Raw genomic sequence first — 18,547 nt, forward strand, 5'->3', positions numbered from 1 at the left:
CACCCGGTCCGGTACGCCCCGTCTCGTCGCCGTCCCGACTCGCCGCCACCGATCGGCCGGGCGCCGTCCCCCGCCGGCCCGTTCCGCCTCGCTCCCCGTCGGCGCCCGGTCGGCACCGCCGCGTCCGGTCCGCCGCCCCGTCCGCACTCCTCCCCCGGCGTCCCTCGCTCCCGAGTCGGACGCTCCCGCAGCCGGCTCGCAGACCTCGGCTCTCACGGCCGCCATCGGCTCCCGACCGGTCCGCGCCCCTGCCCGTCTCGGCCGGCGGCCGCCGTCGTCCGGGTCCGGGCTTCCCCCGCCTCCCGGCCAGGCCCGCCATCCGGGCCGCTGGGGCAGGGCATCCGGGCCTGGCCCAGTGCCGATTCTCTCCGCGCCGCTCACGCGGCGGCCACCCGCAAGATTGCATCCAGCCTCTGCGGTCACGGGTCGGTGCCGCCGCGAGCTCGTCTCCCCGTGCCCGCCTCCCGTGCCCGCCCTGGCCGAGGTCGATCTCCCGCCCGCTCCTCGCCGGGCGCCCTGGCGGCGCCGGCCAGCCTGCCCCCGGCCAAGGTGGCCCTGGATGAGCGCTCGACCTCCCTCTCCCCTCGGCCAAGGCGGGCCCTCGCGCCCCGCGCGCCCCCCGGCGCCCAGGCCCGCAGGCTTGACTGGGCGGGGACAGGAGGATGCGGAGGCGGCCCTTCAGGAGGACCACCTCGGGGACGCTGGTGGCTAAGTCGGTGGGCTTGGTCGGTCCGTGGCACTGCCGACTGGCCAACCCTTGGGAAAGGTCCGCTACGGCTGGCGCGCTGGTCAGGATGAGGACCCCCCCACTGGCGCGGGGCGGCACGGCTGGCCCGCCCCAGCGTCCTCCACTTGCGCGGCGGGCGCTGGCCGTCACGACGCCGCCCGCCACGGCAGTATCCCGGCCGGCCCAGGGAGCGGTGGCTCGCGCCCCAAGCCCATGCGCGCTATGGAGGTGAGCGTGCGCAGGCCCGTAATTCGCGCCAGCGGGCGGCCTGCGCGGATGCGCCTGCTTCAAAATCTGGCAAACGCGGGCCTGGCCGCTGCATTGACAATCCTGGCAAAATACAGATCCTTCTGGCCGACATCGAATCTTTGCGCTCCTGGTTCTGGCGAGATGCGCCCGAAAGAGCCATCCCATCTTCTCCATCATTCGCACTGTGGCTCGGCAGCGGCCAGCCTCGCCCAGCGTGGCGTTAGCCGCGGCGCGACGACGGGCGCGGGCAATAGCGACAGGGGTGCGTAGCGCGTGCCTGGCATGGCTGCAATCCTGCACGGCGACAGGCCCGATGTCGCGTCTCTTCGTCGTGCAATGGATACAGACTCACAAGGGTGTCGTACGCTGGGCGTGCTCACGGCATTGACTCTCCTTCTATTCGCCAAAAAGATCCTGCAACGCGCGGCTAGAGCGCGGCGTCTCGCACCTCGCCGGGCACAGGACAAAATCACCTTCCCGCAGCAGCGCGCCCGGCCCGCACCGGCGGGGCCAGCCCCAGGCCTCGTGGAGGGCGGCGCAGCACCTCGCCTGATCCTCCGGCTTGTTTCCGCACCGCCCTCGGCGCCGCATCCTCCGTTTCCCGCCAGTCTCCAACCGCCTCCTCGGCCGCCCCCTGTTGATGGACCGCCTGTCCGAATTCGGTCCTCGCGTGCATCTCCCCAACATCCTCTCTTGTTTTCCCCCCCGCCCTCCCCCCTCCCCTCCTTCGACCCCTTCCACATCCTCTCCTCCCTGCCCCAGTCACCCATCTAGTCCTCCAGCCTCCATGTGTTTGTGCCTCCTTCTCCTGCCCCAGACCCCAGGCAGGGGATTATTCTCCTATTCCCCAGATCCTCCTCTATTCAGACTATTTCCCTAGATAAAAGGAGTAAATGAAGGCAGTGCCCCCTGACAACCCACCTGCTATTTCTCGACCCTATTTCCTTCACAAATCCCTGCTGGAGCGCCCATGCCACCATGGCCACCTCGACTCTGGAACCTCCTTGCCCAATTGCATGAAGCTGGCTTCCTTCCCACACCCTTTCCCTCCTTGATCCGGCTTTGGTTTCCTGTCCCCAAACCCGAGGGCACTAGTTTCCGTGTTACATTTACCGCCACCGGCGCGCCGGTGTTTACTTCGTGCATGCCAGTGTTAGCAGCAGCCCAGGGCGCCCGAGATCCATATCTACCCCTATCTGAGGACGACTGGTTGATTCGGGCAGTCGCAGGGGTACTGCGACGCAGCGAGTGGATGGTGTCCTCTGTCCTCTTTCTGCATGATGGACTGCTTTGTGGGGGCCAGCTGCCCTGCTCCCAGACAGGTGTGGAATTCAGCGCGATCCTCGACTCCTCGGTGGCGCTGACCTGCCCCCCTCTCCGCACAGCGCGGATTGGTGTCCCTCATCGCTCGCTGGGGTCCGGGCGGTCGCGACGGCCTCACGGTCATGCCTCCACCTCCTCGGTCCTCCACATATGTCACGGTCGTCGCCACTCCCACACATGGCACTCCCGCACGTCCTGGCTCGGCCGGGCGGTGTCCGTGCGCGCACGCCACCGACCCACCCTCCACGGTCCCGCGAGCGCTGGCTCGAGTCTTCCGCTGCGTGACCGCCCCTCGCACCCCGCCGCTGTCGCGAGGACCACCTCTTCGCCCGCCGCTGACGCTGACCTCGATCGTCTGGGGGCGGCCTCGGCGGACCTCTTGCCCCTGGCCCGCCGTTCACTCTCACCTCGGGTCCGCGCCTCACCTCTCCTGCCTTCTCCCGGGCGCCCGCGCGCCCTGCTGCCCCACGCCTCGCGCTTCTCGGATCCGCAGTCAGCCCAGCTGCTTGCTACCACACCAGGGCTTCAGCACAGGTGCAACAGGGCTAGCCAAGGAACTCCCTCCTGCGGGAACGCTGACCCCTCTCATTCACTTCTGGCGGCCCTCTGGGCGGGGAGTGCTCCCATTCCCCTGGGCCTCTGAGCACTGGTTTTTCACGAGCTGCTCGATCCCTCCTCCAGGTCCTTTCTTGATCACTCCTCCGATCCTCTCGCGTACACGGAGTTTTCCAGAGGGGGGGTTTCCAGGGCGACCTCTCCCCCAGTCTTCGACAAGAAGGCACTCCCAGTCGTCTCCTTCTCACGGGGGGCTCTGCCTCTGGCAGGCGCCGGCTCCGCCCTGCTTCCTCTCCTCCTATCTATGCTCCTTCTGCTCCTCCGCTGGCAAGAGCTCTCTCTATGCCTCCCTCCTGCACTCTCATGGCCTGGCTCCCTGCGTGGCTGCACTCGCAGGTTGGTGGCCAGCTGCTCTCGAGCCTAGCCCCTGCTCTCCCCATCACTGCCCAGCTCTTGTGCTGCTGCTCACCTCTCATCCAATCACCCCTCTCTCTCCCAATCTGCCCACTCCATCTCTGTCTCTCCATCTGACCTCTCCTGAGAGGCTCCCCTTGCAGCAGGTCCTGCTACAGTGTCTCCTGCTTGCAAAGCAGAAACACAGCAGGTCCTGCAGCAAAAATATCGCAAATTCATACTGAGCCTAATGCACATGCCAAAATGGCTCAACCGTCTCGCGGGCTCACCATCCTGCACTACTACCCTTACTCGTGGTACCCAGGTACCCATCACTACCCTGCTGCCTTGAGAGTCCAGGGGTTCCAGCGTCCGTCCCTTTAGTCCGGGTCCAGAGAGGGTCGGACCTTGGCCTGCAATCTGATGGTCTCCCGCTTCCTTTTCGGGCCTCCTGAACCGCCCTCCGCGCCCTGCCCGCCCGCCGGCTGCCTGAACTGCCCCTGGCCAGACTCACCCTGGCCCCTGTCCTCCCCCGACCACGGGGCCACTATGGCCACCCTCTCCCTCCTCTACCTCCTTCCCCCTCGGCCTTGCCCCTCCTCCGAGAGAGAGCTGGAGCTACTGGAAGCTACGGTGGAGGCTCTCCCCATACACGTCTCCACGGTGGGCCGGTGCACCTTCTATACCCACCCGGCCTTCACCTGCCGCCCCACTCGCCTTCCACCTCTCCCTCCACCTCTTTTCCCCTCTTCTTCTTCCCTTCCCGCCCCTCTTCCCGCGCAACCACCCCTCCCCCCCCCACCGGGCGCTGACATCGACTCGGCGCCCGACGGGCGCGACTTTTCCACCACGCTCTTCGCCCCGCTGATCGATGATCGCGCGAGAGCACGTCTCTACCCACGCATTGCCTCCTGGGTGACCCAATGCATCCGGTCATGCGCTACGAGACCCAGCGTACGAGCTCATGCCGACCACTCACCGCTCACTCACCGCCTCTGCTCGCGCCGCCCGCGCCGCCGCCGCCCCCCCGTCCCATCCCCATGAGCCATGTCTGCGGTTACCTGGTCCACCTTCCTTCACACCCTCCCCGCCGCACCAGCGCAGGTGCAGTGCAGCCACGCCGCCGCAGCTCGGCCGGTTTTTTTACACCTCGCTCTCCTAACACCTCACCACCACCCCGGTAGGTAAGGTGCTACCTGAACATTGGAATGCAAACTGGCAAGAAGAAAAAGAAGAAGAAACCTACTCACACTAACTGGTCACTTCTGGTGTGCTGCCAATCCCGTTCAGACCCGCCTCCTTCCCCTCCCTCCCACCGTCGGCGAGAAGGAACTGAGAAGGAGGGGCCGGGCGGGGGGGGTATATATTATAAGCCAGCGCGCGGCGCCACCCAGGAGCGGCGCCCGGCCGGCCCGGGTTGCTAAAGGAAAAAAAGTTCGTGCACGCCGCGCGCGGCGCGCACACCTAACTGGAATGGATTGGAGCAACACATCTCGAAGAACACCAGTTACTACAGGTGAGTAACCGTCTTTTACTTTACACTAAGGCATAGAGTAACCATGGCTTGTCAAGCCAAAAAAATTGAGACATCTTATAACTTTTTAATTTATTCTCTTAATTATTGATATGTTTATCTTCCACAGACTTCAACATTTTCCAAGGTTTCATTAGATAAACTTTTCTTTCTTTGCATAAAAGTATCCAAACCATACACAAGCTATATTTTCTGTTTAAAATACCTATGTAATATTTGTAATGAGGCTCCAACAGACTTTTAATTGATAGCTCCCAAGGACTTCAGGAACTCAGCAAGTCTCTTAATATCAAGATGCTGAACTGGCTGTCACCTGGAAATCCAAATTTGTATCCCCTGGGTCTCCACTAATAATATATTCTTGGGTGTGTGTGACAAGATTTATTTTTAAGATCTATTTTCAGAGTTGAATTATTTTGAAGGGGCAAGGGGCAAAATTCATTTTTGTTGGTTTCTTATATATGAGAAAATACATATCATGGGGTTCGCCAGCGACTGGAAAAGAAGAAACGTTTCTTATGTTTTTTGGACGGCCAGTCTGTTAACTATCAAGCGATTGACCAACTGAGTAGATGTGACAATCCTTTCCATCTCCCCACCACTAAATTCCTCTGTTGGCTTGATAGTGCAGTACAACGCACATTGATCACCTAGATGGATACAGTTGGTGCACCCCATGAATATACTGACACCGTTGTATCTAGTTATAGTGTCAAAATAGTGCTTATTTTCTGGTAAGCCTTTACTTCTCCTTTTTATAGTGCTTACGTATAGTATACTTTTATACTGCTTACTTATAAGCAGTATAAAAGTGGCTGCCTACTTTGCACATGCAGTGATCCTTGCAGGGTGCCGAACGAGTAAATAGTTGGCTGAGCATACATTTCTACCTCCAGCTGCAGGGTTTGCACACCTAGTCTGCACAGTCAAGTTTGAAAATGGGGCCTGAAGTCCTTAGCTCCTCAAAATGGCCTATAAGGAGGGCTCACTCAAAGCAAACTGTGGCTTGTGGGATTGCTCTTGATTTTCATGATGGAGTGGGTGATGGTTTTATAATAAATACGACCTACAAAATTAGACCTCTTGCAGTTATAACTCTCTTTTAGGTCCAGTGGTAAATTAATGCCTTTCATTACTGCAAGCTCTCAGTTGTTTTTGATTAAACAATTTAATCCATGCAAAGATCAGGAATGCCTCCAAAATTCTGAATATCACATCTTTGTCTACTTTGCAATTATTATTTTTTCTGTCCTTTGGGGTTTTCTTTTTAGGGTTTTGGGTGTGATTAAACTTCTAACATGTTTAAACAGTGACCCAGTGAAAAGTATGGTTTTGGGTTTTTTTTTTTAAAGGCATGTTTCTGAACATACATATATAGCGAGTACAAGCATAGTGATGGAAACACTTGAATCCTAAGAGACACTGTGCAGCATGCTACCATATTTGTCTTGGGCCTGTTGGGAGGGAAAACTGCTTAGATACAATTTTATACCATTTCCTGTCCACCTGGATTCCAGCACACTATCTGGAATGGTTAGTCTAAAAAATGTCAAAACTGTGGAGAGCTAAATATAACAGATGTTGAGGTCCCTCTCCTGCTTTTATTAGAATACTTTCCTTCCACTTTGCAACTATCCAAGCCTATCATTTTAGTACAGACAAACAGAAACTTGATCCTACTGGAGCTAGAAGAACCTCTTCAGTGTCAGTCCTGTGTTAATGAATGCGTTAAATTAGCCTGTGCTGACACTGTGAGAAGAGAGCACTTTGTTGTACACAAGAACTTGTATTGTTTGATCTATACATAACTGAAAGGGCATTGATGTAAAAAGGTGCTTGTACAGAGGCTGAAGGGTATCAGGTTAGGTTAGGTCAGCGTTTGCACTATTTAGGCATCCACAAGGGAGTCTGGAGTTTGATGACTACACTAATTTTGTCTTCCAGGTTCAATGGAAACAATGTTTGGAAAATTGTTCCTATTTCTCCAGTGGTCAAATATAGTCAGGCAATAGCTTTGTAAATTTAAATAAATGTTGTTCCTTTTTCAAGATGATCCATGAGCCATTTTAAATATACTTTAGTCACATTTCCTTTGCTCTCCTCTCCTGTTTGTGTTCCATCAAGAAAACAAATAAGTGAGGCAAATGAAAAGAATTATCCACAGCTTCTTTCGATGCATTTCCCCACGTTCTACTGCCCAGTTGTCTTCCCATCCTGCAGATACCCTACCCTAGCAAGCTAGTTGGAAGAATTCATCCCCATTGTTCTCCCTACCTTCCCTAATTACTTCGTTGGTAAGAAAATCTTGCCATTTTATACAAAAAATGTTCTATTCCTTCCTTAATGCCTTTTAATATTGGGAATCATTGTGGTTCTCATTTACATTGTGCTGTGGGGTTGTTGTTTGTTTTAAGTTTTGGTGCAGGACAGAGTGCTGTATATTGAGCATGGTCAGAACTAGGTTAAGTGCGGCAGCAAGGTACACAATAATCTTTCAGGGTTGCAGAAAATAAAGGTATGCTGAGAGATAGATGAGCCTAAACCACAAAGTTTTGTTCCAGATCCAGATTTCCTCAAAGTTTGCATATGGTTTGAACTTAGTTTCAAATCAAAACCCTATCTTTGCTAAAACAAATTTGTGTGAGTATCAAAATAAATAATGATAGAAATTAACCTCTTTAAATATGTTTCAAAATGAATATACATGTAACTATGTAAGGGAGAGCTTTATAAGTATATTCTGGCAAAAATTATCTTGCTTGTAGACTGGGTTCTTTTGTCCAAAAGCATAACTGACTTATCCAAATGAATATTTTACAAGTACTTTTGCATTTCTCAAATGATAATGGCTTGACTTTTCCCCTTCTGGATGCAAAATGTTCTTGCCATAATTGGCTGCTGGAGAAAACTGCTCTCTCTCACCTGGAGTGGTTCATCACTTCAACAGACTCTCAGAATAAGGAAACTTATTGTATTTTTGTCTCTTGAGAAACTGATTGTATCTGTCTTGACTTCTTTGTGGAGTCAAATCCATTTTAACCTTGTAACCTTGATACAGATATGTACTGAAAAAAAGTTGATATACTAATTTTAAATTAAATATGTTTTGCTCTGGATAGAAATAGTTTGGAACATAATGAGATCTTATAAAATAGTAACCTTTTTTCTAGCAATCACTTCAGTGTTATGGCACTATATCTAATGGAGTTCAGAATAAGATGTGAAATTTAAAGCCATTAGTGTTTGTTGTGAACAAAGATCATCCCAGGCATTATTGGAATATACTGAAACTGGCACAGAATTATTCAGCGTTTTATTGGCGATTGTAGTGGTTAAGAGATGTCAACCAGTAAAGGTTTGTAGTTTGTACTAACGTTACATGAGTAATTTGGATAGGCGTTTACAGTTGTCAGTGTTGCCCCCTGCAGTTGCACTGCATTGGCTAAACTAGTCCCTTCTCCTTTAACCAGGGGACCTTTCCTGGTGGCATTGGGGAAATCCTGGCATCCAGAGGAGTTTAACTGTGCTCACTGCAGAACCTCTATGGCCTACATTGGGTTTGTGGAAGAGAAGGGCGCTCTCTATTGCGAGATCTGCTATGAGAAGTTCTTTGCCCCTGAATGTTCTCGATGCCAGAGGAAGATACTTGGAGTAAGTTAATCAAACTGTGTGTGCATGGTTTAAATTAGTTGGTTTTTTTTAAAGGTAAATATTAACCACAACTTTTTCTCCTCATTTTTGTAATGAGAATAGTTGCTGTTAGGGAACACTTTATTGCAGATTGTTAAGCTTTTTTTTAACTTGCAGGGCATCTCACATGTCCCTTCTAGAACTCTGAAACCCCCTTTTTGTAGCCAAGTTCTCCTCCTGAAGATGCACTCTGTAGCACCACTACAGCTGTCATCACATACAGATAGGCTGCAGTTCTATATTCTAGTCCCATGCCAATAATGGACATTACCAGTTTATCTCCAGCACTGTTTGAAGACAGACATTGCAGCCTCCCCCTTGCCAGAAACCTGGACCCCAGGCCTTTCTTCTGGCTTTGCCTCTTTGGAGTTAATCTTCTCTCTCTAAGTTGCCCATCAGTAACTGCTGCAGTTCTTCAATTGTTTTAAGTGAAAGGATATTTTATTAGTGGTTTTTCACAGAATTAATGAAATAATTGTAAAATATGTAAAAATGATTATGCCTAGCTGAGTACTACAGAACATGTCATTTGTCTGGCACTAGGCATAAGATAAAATATTGAAATGTTCCCTCTAGTATGGTAGGTAGAAAAGCCCTTGCTCATCTCACAGCCTAAAGTTTCCAATTCCAACCATTTGATCCAGAAAGATAAGAGTCTGTCCCCCAGTGTAGCTGGAAATGCTGAGCATACATCTCATTGCTTTAGCAGTCAAGTTTCAAGTCACATTTGGCATTACATCATCTTTCAAAACCTAACAAAATTGTCATGTCATTTGTGATGTCCTCTGATGAACTTTTCCTTATCTTCACGAATATTAATTTATATTTGTCTGAAATCAGTGGGACTACTCACACAGTAAGGTGCTACTCAGCATGAATAAGGGTGACCGAATCTGTCTCAAAATCTGTTTGGGGACCCTAGCAGGGGGCCAGGGTATTGTTAAGCTTGTTGAACTTCAGCTCTGCATATGTCCTCCAGAGTACTGCGCGTATCCCTGAAACGATGGAGTAACCAAATTGATCTTGGCTTTGGGGTTTTTTGTTGCTTTAATTTTTTACAGCTGCCAAAGACTTGAAATAACACATTGAGATGATAATTTAAACAGTTCTTCATCAGAGATGAACAGAGTGACACACATTTATTAAAAATGCAGCAGTTTATAATGCATGTCAGCAAAAAATAATGCTCATGTTAATTTGTTTAATAAGATCCTCAAGTAACGTTGCAGAGAAAGCATGAAAACAAAGTGTTTTTTACAATAGTACAGAACATGATCACCTCTATTCACTCATCGTATCAACATCACTTATTAATACCTCTTTTTCTTATCCCATCAGGAAGTAATCAATGCTTTGAAACAAACCTGGCATGTTTCCTGTTTCGTATGTGTGGCCTGCCATAATCCCATTCGCAATAATGTCTTCCATTTGGAAGATGGAGATCCCTATTGTGAGACAGGTGAGCAGTGACAAAACCACCAACGTTTTCGGTAAAACAAACCATTTCGCTTTGACAGAAGCTTTCCAACTAGTTCTCATAACAATGTATTTATATCAGCTTATCTAACGAACTAGCACCTTTGAATCTGGGGCTGGATTTTGCCACAGTGAAGTCAGTTGGAATTTGGCCACTGACTTCATTAGGAATAGGCTCTTTGTCGTAGTTTCAGTTATTTGCTATTCTTGCTAAGTTCCCAGATGTAGGTATAGATAGCACAACAAAATGCTAATTCTAAAGAGGTTTTCGTGTTGGTTTTTATGAGAATCGTTATCTCTTCATTCCCTTGAAACAGGGATTCAACGAGCAAATAATATGGGAAATAGTGTGTGTTACTATGAGTAGTCCTACTGAAGGCAATTCTGGTAGTAAGTTATCTGCGCAGGAAGAAGTGTTTTGCAGGATCAAGAATAACATCTGTAGAACACAAGCTTAAGATCAAAAAGGCGAGTAGGAATAAAAATACAGTGATTTGATTATAGCTCTTGAAAATCTAAAGACAAGTATTAATGTGAAAAACAGTCTTCTTTGAACGTCCTTTTTTCACATTTTCAGCCAAACCATTTCCTTGAAGGAGTGAATAATTTTGTTTATTTTCTTTGCTTTCCTAGTTTGTTTAAAACTTTCCACATTGATTTCCCCCTCTAGGAAAGAACTGGCTGGTATTTATAATAAACATTCACAAAATGTGAAAGAAATCGACAAAAGGTTCAATGTTGTGTGTCTTTTTCTTGCATAGTATTTAAATCCATATTGGAAATATCCTCAGTGGGCAGAGGTGAAAGTAACTGAGGACACTTATCAGTACGGGGGGTGGCTCTGGCCCCCGGAAGGGGCAGGGCTAGGGGTCAGCATCCCCCAACCAGCCCTTGGCCCACGCCCCTCCCCCCTCCGGGGCTCCTGTGTTAATTTAAAGGGCCCAGAGCTCCGGATGCCGCCCTTTTAAATTGCCGGCCCCAGGGCAGCTGCTCCCTTTGGTTCCCCCCCCCCGCCCGTCAGCAGCTGGGGGGGGTGTGCAAAAGAGGCAGGGACATTAAAACACTGCACGGTCCTTTGCTGCAGCAGCGCTTTAACATTGCTGCGCCCCCCCCCCCCAATCAGCGACCCCGCCAATAGGGGGGTACAGCAACATTAAAGCGCTGCTGCAGCAAAGGACCGTGCTTCAAGTACCGCCATAGCAGTGCTTTAATGTCCCTGCCTCTTCCCTCCCATTGGCGGCTCTGCCAGTATGGACCCTACCATCGGGGCTGCCGACAGGGGAGGGGCGGGGGAAGGGGCAGCAGTGTTAAAGCACTACTGCGGCAGCGCTTAAGGACAATCCTTTGCTGTGGCAGCTGGGTATGGGCTGGTGCAGGTTCTTACCGGTACGGAGTACTGGCCTGTACCAGCTTTCACCCCTGTCAATGGGACCTTTTCATGGTATTCCCCCCTCGCCCTCCGTAATGTACAGTGTGATTTCACTAATAGGAGCATTTGGGTGAGTAGCTTGGGCAGGAGAGAGTGAAAAGCAGATTGATTGATTGGGAAGAGACCTGGGGTGAACCTTGTCTCCACTCAAGTAATGGCAAAACTCTCCTTGATTTCACTGGAGCCAACACTTCAGCTCTAGCTGGTGGCAGAGTTGTTTGGAATGATATAAAAACAGTGAAGGGGAGATAAAGGTCAGCATGGCAGAGGAAGATCATCAAAAACTCTGCTGCCAGGGTTGATTTGGTGATGTGGAGGAGAGGATTACACACTAGTCTCCCCATAAGTGTCAGAAGTATTGTAGCATCTTGCTCCTGTTGAATCATGGGAGTATCCTAAGGAGTAGAGTATTGACAGATGAGTAGTCTTGTCAAGTATAACAGTGTTGTGAAATGTCATCCTCTGGGAGTCTGAAATCCTTAAACTTAGAAACACTTTGACAGTCTCTAAATAGAATGATCAAAACTAGTATTAAAGTAATCAGTAACTCACTTCGAGGTGGAGAATTCATGACCGCATTTGTTCTGCTAATATTGAATTCTTGCTCCTACTATCAAGTGATCCTCCATGTTACGCAATGCATTGATTTGTGCTACTTTACAAGCCTTCCCAGATCAAATGCTCACTCTTTTGAACTACAGGCAGATAGATATTGGAACACAATGCCATTACTATCAGTATGACACATTTGGTAGTAATCTTAATTATGAGCCACAAGGTTGTTAGCTTTGACACATGCTGAGGCTGCAGGTACTACTGTCAGGACTAGGGGTGACAGTGCAATGTAGTAAAAATACTGGGTTTCTAATGAGGTGTTAAACTGAGGGATTGGCTGAGCAGTCGGTATTAACTTGCTGAACATAAGAGCACTTTCAAATACTTCTGTGTGAAGAACACTGCATAGAAGAAACTGTTACACCACAGTTTCTGGAGGGTGAAAGGGAAAGAAAGCTGAAGCCTTCCATTCTGCCTCTGCTACTGCTCTCTTTCTGCCGAAGGAAAGCCTGCAACTTTTTGACATTGTAAGCAGGAGCCAAGTTAAACAGGGCTTTGTCTATTTTAAGCATGACAGATGCATTGAAGCAATATGCTTGTGACGCGACGGTCACAGTCAAGATTTACAGGTCCTGTGAGACGGAGAAGCACTGTACTATTTGATGTTTTTACCAACTCCCCCCCCTACACACACACACTCTCTCTCTCTGAGAAGGAAGAAAAGAGAGATGAAGAGGGAAAGATGGAGAAATAAAAAGGAAAGGGAGTGAGCATGAGCTGGTGAGAGGAAAGGTATTTTATGTCTCTCAGGCCCCTATTTAGTTTATCCATCCCCTGAATGCTTAGTCCTGGAACTTGGCAGGTAGTAATATAAACACAGTAGCCTCTCTTTGAAAAACAAAATGATTTCTAAAGGAAATTCTTGCATTTCCACTCATGCTTCATACTTTCTGTGGTACAGATTACTACGCCCTCTTTGGTACCATGTGCTATGGCTGTGAATTCCCCATTGAAGCTGGAGACAGGTTTCTTGAAGCCCTGGGCCACACCTGGCATGACACCTGCTTTGTGTGCTCGGTAAGTAAAATTATTCCGCATTTTAAACAAATCAGTGGCAGCAGTGCTTGTGCTAACCTGAGCAATGTGGGAGTAACAGCTAAAATGTCACTTAATCCTCCTAACTCAAACAAAAGGTACTTTCACGGTTGTTTGGAAGGTGTGTTGCTATTGTGGTATTTTGGCACTCTTCGAGATCTTTTGGCCTGGATCATGGTCATGTGTACTAGCATTTAACCCTTAATGTCGACCCTCCTTGAATATAGCATTAAAAGTCCATAAAGGAAGATGTCCTATTTCTAAAATGGTAAGGGTATTGTTTGTCTTCACAGTTTCATATATACAGGAGGTTTTTTAACTCAGATAGACGAGTTTACAACTCACTGTTTTACTGCATTCTCCTGTAATAATACCCCCAGTATGGATCATCATGTATTGGCTAAAAATCGGATGCCTCTGTCTCATTTTCTTTAATGTTCTGCTTTATACTGTGCTGATCGTTTATATATTGAAATTTCTGCTTCAGTTAAGTTAACCTTTAGGAGTTTTATTCTTCTTTGAACACTGTTACAAATAAACGTTGATGTCCCTTCTTTGTATTCCAAAGATAAATGTATTGAGACAACATGTCAAACATATTGTAGCTGAAATGAAAGCATATCTCCATCTATCATTTTTGCTTGTATTGCATGAACAGGAAAAGTAACAATAAGGATGGGATTTTTAAAAGTGCTCAGCATTGTCCTAATTCTGCTCTTACTGAAGTCAATCAGAAAGTTCCCATTGACTTAAATGGGAACAAGTTTAGACCAACACTGTCACTTTTTTAATATCCCACCCACAAAGCATGTTCCTAAACAATGGATAATAATCTTTATTCCATGATTGTGTGCATCAATAACATGTGATTATTATTTCACATTCAGAATAATTCACGGAGTGATTTGTTTTTTTCCCAATCCTATTTCAGGTATGTTGTGACAGTTTGGAGGGTCAGACGTTCTTCTCCAAAAAGGATAAGCCACTGTGCAAGAAGCATGCTCACTCAGTGAACTTCTGAAGCTTAGGCCACATATAGTTAACAAACATAAGGAATGGAAAAGGTTGAATTTCATTAATGTCCATTTTCAATAGGCCAATAAAATATTTATACAAGATTTTAGGAAATGGAGAGAAAAGTGAGAACTTTTTTGGCTTTTTACATATGAATGTTGAGAGTATTTATCAGTGAACATTTTTGAATCAGTAAAAAGAGAAGGAGGGTGATCTGTATACCAAGAGTAAATTGAGTCTAAAAATACACACCTCAAAGCATATTACTGTATTGATCTCATGATTTTTTTTTTATGGCCAAAGTTATTTTTGTTTAAATATCAGAAATGAGGCTTACAGATCTAGAGACCTGATAAAATGAAACTTGCTTTTGCTGGTATTCGGGGTGGCGGGGGAAGTGTGTGGCGGGGGGAAGGGCAGGTTTGAGATATATAGATATACACATACACACCCCTCTACCTCGATATAACGCGACCCAATATAACATGAATTCAGATATAATGCGGTAAAGCAGCGCTCTGGGGGGGCAGGGCTGTGCACTCCGGTGGATCAAAGCAAGTTCCATGTAACGCGGTTTCACCTATACCACGGTAAGATTTTTTGGCTCCTGAGGACAGCGTTCTATCGAGGTAAATGTGTGTGGGTGTATGTCTGTCTGTCTATCTATCTACACACACACGCGCGCGCGCACACACCATTTTATAGGAATGAATTTTTTTTAAAGGAATGCAATCAAAGTTGAGAATTGGGGTATTTGTGTCATAAGTAATGCATGAAATCTTTGCTGTGATAACCATATTCTGTAAGCCCAGGCTATGTTTATATGGAGTTTTTGTCTTTGGTAATCAAGTATTGAGCAGATCTGCAAAGGGCATTGCAGAGATTTTTACATGGCCACCAAATGGTGGAATTGCTCCTCTGCTAGAAAATAGGTATCTAAAAGATGCCCTTTGAGCCACTGGAGAAAACACATGGGACACTACTCTTCAAAATGTGTTACATACCACCAAAATGCTAGCCAACAAAAGTCAGGGTGTGAAATTGCATCTGAGGGTACTCAATAGTACTACACTTTAACTTCCAGTAGTTTGGAGGCCATGTTGTAAAGCAGCTTAAAATATTGACTGTTTTCTAGATATTGGTGGATTGGACTAAAACACCAGAGGGGGAAACAGATTGGGCAATTTTTAAGGCTCAGAAAATAATTTTAGTAGGATTGATGCTGCTTTTGAAACAACTAGAATCTGGAGAGCTGGAGCTCAGATAAATACTTCCGGTAACGATACTGTACACATCACGTGTTTGGGAAGAGGGTGGATACAGACAGGTTTAAAATGTACTGTCGTTTCTGCAGGTGAAAGTCTATATTTTAGAGGAGGAGAGATGAAAAATTTCAATAGATTCCCATCCCCCACCCCCGCTTGGAATTATACTGCAGTTAACTCACATTAAACATTTATTGTAGTGATTCTTCTTAACGTCCCACCCACCCCCCTTTGTGGACCAGGATTTGGAATTTCCCAGTTGCTAAGAAATTCTAGACCCACAGTCTGGAAGGAGCTAATACTGCTGTGTTATGCAGCAATTTTATCCTTTAATTTGTGCTTTGTCTATTTGTGTTGTGTACACGCACCCACACACACACACACGCTTCTAACCTAAAGTCACTGTTAAGTAATTAATATTAAATGATGAAAACAAGTTATATAAACAAGCACACACAAAAGAACTATATGACTATTAATGTTTTTAAGAGGTGAGATTCTAGTAGGGCACGATCTCTCACTGAATATTTATTATTTTGGTTAGGAATATTCCATATTGGTATCTTTTTTTTTATTTCACTTTTAAGGAAGCCTTGCTTATTTACTTCCAGAATTTTTAGGTGTCTTTTTTTTGCGGTGTGGGGGGGGGGGGGGGATACAGGCTTGATGTAGTTCAACTGGGAACTTTACAACTTCCAAAAGTATTTTTCATGTGGGATATCCTCAGCAAACAGTGTTCTGCTTTTGAGCAAAGGTTAGAATTGCCTACAGTCAATCCTGCCTTATAGAACATAGCAGACGTATCAGAAACTACATTATAACTTAGAAAATCAGCAACTGTGCTTTTTACTGCCTGCTCTGTAAGAGATTTCTCAAAATATGCCCCTTGGAGGGCAGGACTGAATTTAAATGTTTTTTGAGGTGAAAGTGGGTTTAGGGTTGCATAATTGAACCATGCTGGCAGACTTTTCCAAGTTCAGTTACATCAAGCATACAGCTTTATCTGTAAATATAATATTGAATGCTTAATAGAACATTATCACCATTTTAAAGGTAATTGCTGGGTAGTGGGTGCAATATGTCTCAATCCATTCAGTAGTCTTTACCTGCTTGTTTGCTGAAATAATAGCATTTTCTATTAATATGAATGGCTTTGTAAACAGCAGTAAAGGGAAAATACTTGCATTCACAGATTACAATTGCTCAAACCTCCATGTTTTTGCCTTGTTTTGTTTAAAAAAAAATTAGTTAAAGAAACCTTGTGATTTGCTGGCTTGCTTGCTTTCTTTATGCTTTGGCTTCTACTTTTGACTTCACATTTGCAAATTTAATAAGACAAAATTCTGTTCCTGTTACCAGTTTTGATTCTAAACAAAGATGTATGAAAAGCAGAGTCTGCAAAGCAGTATCATGATGTACACGTATTAATAAACAGCTTTGGAGTTGTATTTATTTTGATGGGTTGTTATTTTTTGTCTTCGGATATTTTTAAAGGTCACACAAGAGAAGCAGAAATGTAGCCCAGAACAATATCACTACCCTATTCCTATTAACTGAACATTCTTTATTTCAAAATACTGGCCAGAGTAAAATATCTTGCAGTGCATTTGCAAGTGTGTTTGGCATTTTTCCCTAGGTTGAGGCTTTTCATAGCAATACTATCTCCCATGACGAGCATTATCTGATACTGTATTTAGCCTTGGTACAAAGCATTCTCTGCTTTCACCTAGGGATACTTAACCATCTACTGTAACATGGTCAATTGCTTCATGATAAAGCAGCCTCATAAGATTCTCATGAGCTGGATAGCTCTTAAATAGGCAACTGCACTGTTGTTTTCTGTCTTTATTTGTACAAGCAGAAAAAATACTGCACATGGCTATATAAAACTTAGATGCAACTTTACAGGAATTTTGTCTCTGCTGCAGTGTGTAGGCTATGAATAAGACAAATGCAAGTCTATTTGCAAACAGTATATTAAACTCCAGAAGCCAAACTCTTAAAGGCATCAAGTCTCAATTTGACATTTTAATGGGAGAGGTTTGGTTTCTATCAATCACAACATCATTGAACATTAAAATGCACCGACAAAAATAAGAGATCTGTCATTCATTCATTAAGAAACTGTAATCTAGTGTAAGATTTATAGGCTAAAAACTCAACAGCGTGTTTTCACAATAAATCCCCTTTCACAGCTCAACCCAGAACAAGTCTCTCTGTCACTCAAAACGTTTGCCGATCAAAATGCCCTGGGTAAGATCTTCAAAGGTTTTCTCACAAAATTGCATATAAATCCTTTTACCAGCAAAAGCTTAGTATAGGTTTGTGTTTTACTTTCTTGGGGCATTGGTTAATTTCTTGTGCTCAGACAAGATCTTGGTTATATCAGAAACACGTAGGGCCTAATTTATTATTAGCAGTCTGGTGTTAATTAGGGGGAATTACCAGAAATAGTTTGCTTGATGGAAATTTATTATAGGATCACACTTTACTGATGGCCAAATAGGAGTCACTGAAAGAATGCAGCTCCTTCTCATAACCAACTAATTAATAAGGTGCCAAAATTCCTCTGAAAAGGGTTTGGTCCTAACTATGGGAACCTAACAGGGCAAATGGTTCCTATGCAGTATTTAAAATTTTAAAGGGGAAAAGAGGGAGGAGGAGAAATTGCTGCCCAGCAGAAGTCTCAAATGTGGCATGGCTTTTACTTGCACTTATAAATGAAAGCATTTAACTCAGTTCCTAGGCTTATTAGAACACTTTTATGCAGACACAAAAACAGCTGCAAATTTATTATCTTATTTTGTGTTCTGAACTTGATTTTCAATTTTCCTTGTGTATATCATACATTATGGCTGTGCTTGTTGAATAGGACTTTAGAAAAAACAGACTATTGTACTGAATTTTATTCCCATTTAAATTCCATTTTTTATGTAATGGCTTATAAAGTAAAGCTCAGCGTAAGTGGCAGATTTATATTAATGATTGAAACGTAAGGTACGGCTTCTACACTTTAATATACCTAAATGTACGGCATATAAGGCAGTTTGGGAATAGAAAAGCACTGTCAGTTGTTAGCAAGAACTGTGTGGTTCCCAGTGGAAGGCTCATTCAAGGAATAAGTTTTCTTTGCATCTGAACAGAATATTATAATACAGTGAAGTGCAACCAAAACCTACCTTACTCTGTTATAAGCTAAAGAATAAAAAAAATCACAGTGGAATAAAAAAATTGTAGCTGGC

At 46.0% G+C, this 18,547-nt stretch overlaps 1 protein-coding gene across 16 annotated transcripts in view; it reads left to right on the top strand.

Moving 5' to 3' along the window:
- PDLIM5 (PDZ and LIM domain 5) overlaps positions 1–14,169 on the top strand; it is a 223,567-nt gene extending 209,398 nt beyond the window's left edge. For all 16 annotated transcript variants that reach the window (XM_039542141.1, XM_039542137.1, XM_039542138.1 and 13 more), the window contains 4 exons: positions 8,252–8,432; positions 9,810–9,930; positions 12,893–13,008; positions 13,958–14,169. In XM_039542141.1, the coding sequence (XP_039398075.1) occupies positions 8,252–8,432; positions 9,810–9,930; positions 12,893–13,008; positions 13,958–14,047 (508 nt within the window). In that variant the 3' untranslated portion in view covers positions 14,048–14,169. The remainder of the gene's footprint in view (positions 1–8,251; positions 8,433–9,809; positions 9,931–12,892; positions 13,009–13,957) is intronic.
- Positions 14,170–18,547: the final 4,378 nt, after the last annotated feature.

The sequence above is a fragment of the Mauremys reevesii genome, linkage group 5, assembly GCF_016161935.1.
Source record: "Mauremys reevesii isolate NIE-2019 linkage group 5, ASM1616193v1, whole genome shotgun sequence".
NCBI lineage: Eukaryota > Metazoa > Chordata > Testudines > Geoemydidae > Mauremys > Mauremys reevesii.